This window comes from Eptesicus fuscus, chromosome 6 (assembly GCF_027574615.1).
Source record: "Eptesicus fuscus isolate TK198812 chromosome 6, DD_ASM_mEF_20220401, whole genome shotgun sequence".
NCBI classification, from domain to species: Eukaryota; Metazoa; Chordata; class Mammalia; order Chiroptera; family Vespertilionidae; genus Eptesicus; species Eptesicus fuscus.
Genome location: NC_072478.1, coordinates 87,388,705 through 87,393,826, shown reverse-complemented (window position 1 = coordinate 87,393,826; position 5,122 = coordinate 87,388,705). Strand labels below are relative to the sequence as shown.

The following is a 5,122-nucleotide window of genomic DNA, read 5'->3' as shown; positions in this document are numbered from 1 at the left end:
GCTGGCCTCTGGTTCTCTGTGCCTCATGGGGGACTGCCCTGGGCCCTCCTACCATCCCTCCTTCATGTCAAGTGACCAGCTCAGCACTCCAAAGCTGAACCACTGTGCCCCCCACAATGAGCATGAAATTGACTCTTGCTTCACCAAAACCAGATAATTTAATAAACTTTATCCTTGCTGGGGAAAGAGGGAGGGGAAAAAAGCCACCTATTCCACTCCTCTCAATAAATTAAATAACACATGGCCAATTCCTGTGCCCTAAGCAAACCCTGGGCACTTGAGCCAGTCCCGCTATTTCCTTACAGCCCATCTGCTTCCCCTTCACAGAAGGGAGTTTTTCCTACTGCTGCCAGGTGATGTCAGGCCATGGCCACATCCCCTCTGTGGTGAGGGTCCAGTGGCAGGGAAAGGAGGAAGAGGACCCTCTTCCTCAAAGCTCGGGCAGAGGACAGTCCTGGAAGAGAGCTGTGGCTGTTTCTCCCTCCTCTGTCCCCCAGACCTGGGTGCAGGAAAAGCAGGAGGGAAGTGCGTGCGTCCTTCCTCTGGGAGAGCCCAAAGGAGTCCCTAGAGCTAAGGAGGCCCCCAAGGCCCTGAGTCAAAGGCAACAGGCTAAGGAGCTCATGTGGCTGTGGAGCAGGAAACAGCATTCCCAGAGGCGGGAAGGGCCACCTTAGCAACCTGCCCACCTAGTGCCGAACTCAGCCTTAGCCCATCCCGCGACCTCGGCCCTGACCCGCAGCAGGCCCCAGGCAGCCTTCCCTCGGCCTCCCTTCCCCTGTTGAATATACTATGTCCTCCAAGTGCTTTCTCGGGGCTGTAGCGTCCTGGTACCTCTCTCGACCCCCAGAAGGTGAGAACCAAGAACCCCAGGCCCCACTGTGCTCAGAAAATGGGAGCTCTTTGGTCAGTGCCAGCATCAGAGGCCCTCCCCACAGGTGAATGCTCCTGCCGGTCCCCTGGATGGATCTGCCTTGGGAAAGGGCATTGCTATGGCTTGAGAGAGATGGTGCGGTCCCTGTACAAAAGCCTGGCTTATTCTGTCACTGCGGCCACCTCCTCGTCCTCACCCTCCTCCTCTGTCTCCGTCTTGATCTGAGCAACCCCAAGGCGGTAAAGGGTGTCGCGGATGACCACCTCGCCAGGCTGGCAGCTCTGCACAATGTCGTGGATCTGCCGGTTGACAATCTCACGGCTGGTGAGGAAGTCCATGAGGCGGTTGTAGAGGTAATAGTGAGTGGCATTGTCAAAGGCAATGGGCCGCTGGCGGACACTGTTTGGTTTGCTGTCTGTGATAGAGGCCAGGATAGTTGCGTAGGGTGCCAACTCAGGACACAGGGCCAAAGAGTGGTGCCCAGCACTGGAGTCACCAGGACTGGGCTGTGTGCCTGCATGGACGATGCGCCGTGTGGCCGTCTTGGTGACCGGGTGCTGGACCGAGTGCTCGGCCTCCGTCATGTCCACAGTATAATGCTGATCCAGGAGTTCTGGGCAGGACACACTCTAGAAGAGAGATAAGCCACTCTGACATGAGGGAACGACAGGTGGGACCTGTGCGGTGGGTGAGAGTGAAGGCTGTGGGGTCATCAGCCCTGTCCAAATCCTCCCGTCAACACACACCGTGCCTCCTGGGGCAAGCCCCCTCTCCTCCATCTCTGTGCCTCCATTTCCTCATGTGAGAACGGGGACAGTAATCAGAGCAGATGTTGGATTACCTGAGCTGCTGTTGTTTACTGTAGTGCCTGGTCAACTGAGGCAGGGCTGCAAGGCAGTGGGGAGGGAGTGGCTCCCACTGAGGCTCAGACGTCTGCTGCAGTGCTCAGCACAAGCCCCCAGAGCCAGTGAGCCCCAGGGAATAAGGAAAAGGTGAGTGTGACAATGATGCCCCCTTTCTCCTATTGTCTGTACAGGGTTCAGCTGGCCTTGGAGGGCACATGCCTCTGGTAATAGCCATTGCTTGGTACAATGTACCAAGACACAGACACGGGCTCTGTCACGAACATGCTGTGTGACACTGGACAAGTCTATTTCCCACTCTGGGCCTTACTTCCCCCTTTAATAAAAGGAGAGGGTTGGATAAGGTGTTTTCTAAGCCATTGTGCCTCCAGATCATAAAAGACATGCCATGCAGTATATTCATGGTTAAATCCAAGACGGGGCTGATTGGGGCCTTCAGTATATCAGTGGCCATGATGACTATCAAAGGAGGCAATTTTCTAGGCTTATCAGGAAGGCAACCCTGACCCTAGGATAACTGTGGCACCTTAAGTGACATGTTGTGGCCACACACACACAGGGGCTGGTCAGTAAAATTTATGGAGTAAATAGTTCCAGAACATCAAGGCAAATACTGATGGAGGAAGGATGCTGGAGATAAGACCTTACCGAAGAACCAGGGGGGAGGGGGCGGGAGAGACATGACCTGCAGAATTTATTCCAGGTCCTCAGAAGAAAACTCACCACAGGCGGCTCCATGGGACTAGAGAAACAGCCCTGGTTCCTCCCCCACATCTGATTGGTCAGCTCTGGGTAGCAGAGGTCAGCACAAAGGGCCACTCGTGTGGCCATGTCCACCACATAGACAGGTGGCCAGTGGCGGGAAGAGGCCAGCAGATCCACATGGTCCCGGGCACTCTCGCCCCTCACAAGGTACTTGGAGCCACAGATCACCTACAGATAGATGGAGGGCACAGCACAGGACACAATGAGTGGAGTCCTCAATGGCTTCTTCCCAGGAAGATGAACAATCAGGTTTTGTGACTGAAGCCACAGCCATCCTGCCAGACAGAGCCCAAAACATTCTGCTTCTGTCTTCCTTCTGTCCCTAAATGAAGTCGCCAGCTCATCCCTGACCTCCTGAGAGGAGAGTTGGGAACGTCCGGTCCTCAGCTGAGGCTTAAAAACTCCCAGGTCATCTGCTCCAACCTCTCTCCCCACCCTGCCACCACATCACCCTACCCAGTACCAACACCTAGCCTAGTGCCTCCCTAACCCGGCTGCGTAGCACCGGCAGCAAGGAGCTGGTTAAAAATGAAGCTCCTGGGCTCTACCCCAAAACCAAGGCAGCTGTATTCTAAGCAGCTCCCCACCAGATCCTGATGCAAGCTAACACCTCCACTGACAGGGCCCCCAAGCGCCCCTCCACAGCCAGGCAGCTGTGTGTACACTGGAGAATTCTGCCTCTGCCTCCACCTTCACCTTCATATCCACCAGACCTGGCTGCCGCCTCCAAGTGATATGGCTCTTCCATCACAGCCCTGCGATCTCTAGCTCTCACATCTGTCCCTGTGTTGTCATGAGATGGCCTGAGGCACATGAACACACTCCTGGGAGCAGGCTCCACTCTGCCAGGCTGGAGGCATCCAGCGTCTCCCACAGACACAGCTTTGTTGAAGGAGTTGACGACTTGACTCTTTTGACAGCGAGGTCGCCCTGCCCACTCACACATCTCAGTGAACTGAAGCTCTGCCAGTCTCCACCGCCGCCCCCCACCCCTCACCCCCGCCCCGCTATGTAGTGCTTGTGCACGGGGTGTTATACCCTTGTGTTCCTGTGCCTACTCTGTCAAACTACACGACCTTTCCAGAGTGACCCCGGTGCCTGCCCTTTCCACACTCTACAGACAGACAGTGACCTCCCTAAAACCAAAACCAGGCCATGTCTATCCCATTTCCCATTCAAAACCATTCAGTGGGTCCATCATTGGTCTCAGAAAAAAAATCCAAACTGTTGCTCTGGCCTACAAGGCCTTACATGGCCCCTCAGCCTCCCTTCTCTTGGCTCACTAGGCTTCCCCACTGAGGGCTTAGTGGCTGCTCTTCCCTCTGCTGGAACATTCCTTCCTTCACTCATCACTGGGCCCTCAGCCTTCTCTGGCTGTCGCAAGGACAGGAAGTCCCTCACTGTCACTTCCTTTGTCCACAAGCTGTGGTGACTTTGTTTCCTCACTAAAATGAGGTCAACTAGGAAGGAAAGACATCGTTGCTCACCTCTGTACCCTCAACAGCTAAGGCGGGGGCCAGCACACGGTAGGGGGCTTGGTAAATACTCACTGATGATAACCCAGGCTCCCCGCTTGGCCGAAGTGTGGCACCTGACACACGTGGACTTACTCCCCAGGCTGCCCGTGAGCTAAGTGCCAGCTCCCACAGGACGAGCGGGCTCAGTCAGACTGTGGGCAATGTGTTATGAGCAAATTCACCCCAGGCTCCTCCTTGTTACCCTCTTACCTGATGGGGGCACACCTTGTAGATTTTACCCCCTGTGAGATGAGGCGGGGGCTGTCTGCTTCTGGCTCCATTCTGTACAGATTCATAGAGGGCCAACAAGGAGAAGCAGAGCTGGTCCTGGAGCAGAAGTCAAGATTAGAAACAGCAGTGAAGGCTAAGGACCAGGCCTGCGCCCAGCACCACACGCTCCCTTCAATACCCAACGCAAGAGAATCAACCGTCAAGGCCGCGGTGGGCCTTGGAGCCTTGCCAGCCCAACGTCCTCTAGGTAGAGATGAGGACCCCGAGGCCCAGAAAGGGTCACAGACAGAGACAGCCTGGCTGACGGAGCTGCCACTCTGAGGCTTGCGTTCCTACTTTTTACAGGGAAAGCTTCAAAGAGAAGCTAATATTTGAGTCTGAACTTGAAAGAAACATAAAATGTTCAACAGCTTTATCAGTATGAAGGGAAGTAAATAACGTATGAATAAAGCACTCCTACACACACACACTCTATGAACTGTCACAGCACGCACTCTTTAGGAGCCTGGATAGGTGACAACCAGGCACTATGCAAAGTGCCTGCCTTCCTGACGACAATCTCTCGAGGTCGGTATTTTAGTTACTTCCACTTTGCAAAATGAGAAAACCAAGGCTCAGGAATAGAAGGTGCTGTCCGGCTGGCATGGCTCAGTGATTGAGCGTCGACCTATGAACCAGGAGATCATGGTTCGATTCCCAGACAGGGCACATGCCCGGGTTGCAGGCTCGATCCCCAGTGTGGGGCATGCAAGAGGCAGCCAATGAATGATTCTCTCTCATCACCGATGTTTCCATCTCTCTCCCTCTCCCTTCCTCTCAGAAATATATATATGAAATATAAGGCGCTTACCCAAGGTCACACACAGTAGGCAGGA

At 54.6% G+C, this 5,122-nt stretch overlaps 1 protein-coding gene across 2 annotated transcripts in view; it reads right to left on the bottom strand.

Annotated features, from left to right (window-relative positions):
- Positions 1 to 139: 139 nt before the first annotated feature.
- Positions 140 to 5,122, bottom strand: part of HMGXB3 (HMG-box containing 3) — a 44,619-nt gene continuing 39,636 nt past the window's right edge. For both annotated transcript variants that reach the window (XM_008152203.3, XM_028161546.2), the window contains 3 exons: positions 4,227 to 4,343; positions 2,458 to 2,667; positions 140 to 1,500 (listed from right to left, as the gene is read on the bottom strand). In XM_008152203.3, the coding sequence (XP_008150425.2) occupies positions 1,033 to 1,500; positions 2,458 to 2,667; positions 4,227 to 4,343 (795 nt within the window). In that variant the 3' untranslated portion in view covers positions 140 to 1,032. The remainder of the gene's footprint in view (positions 1,501 to 2,457; positions 2,668 to 4,226; positions 4,344 to 5,122) is intronic.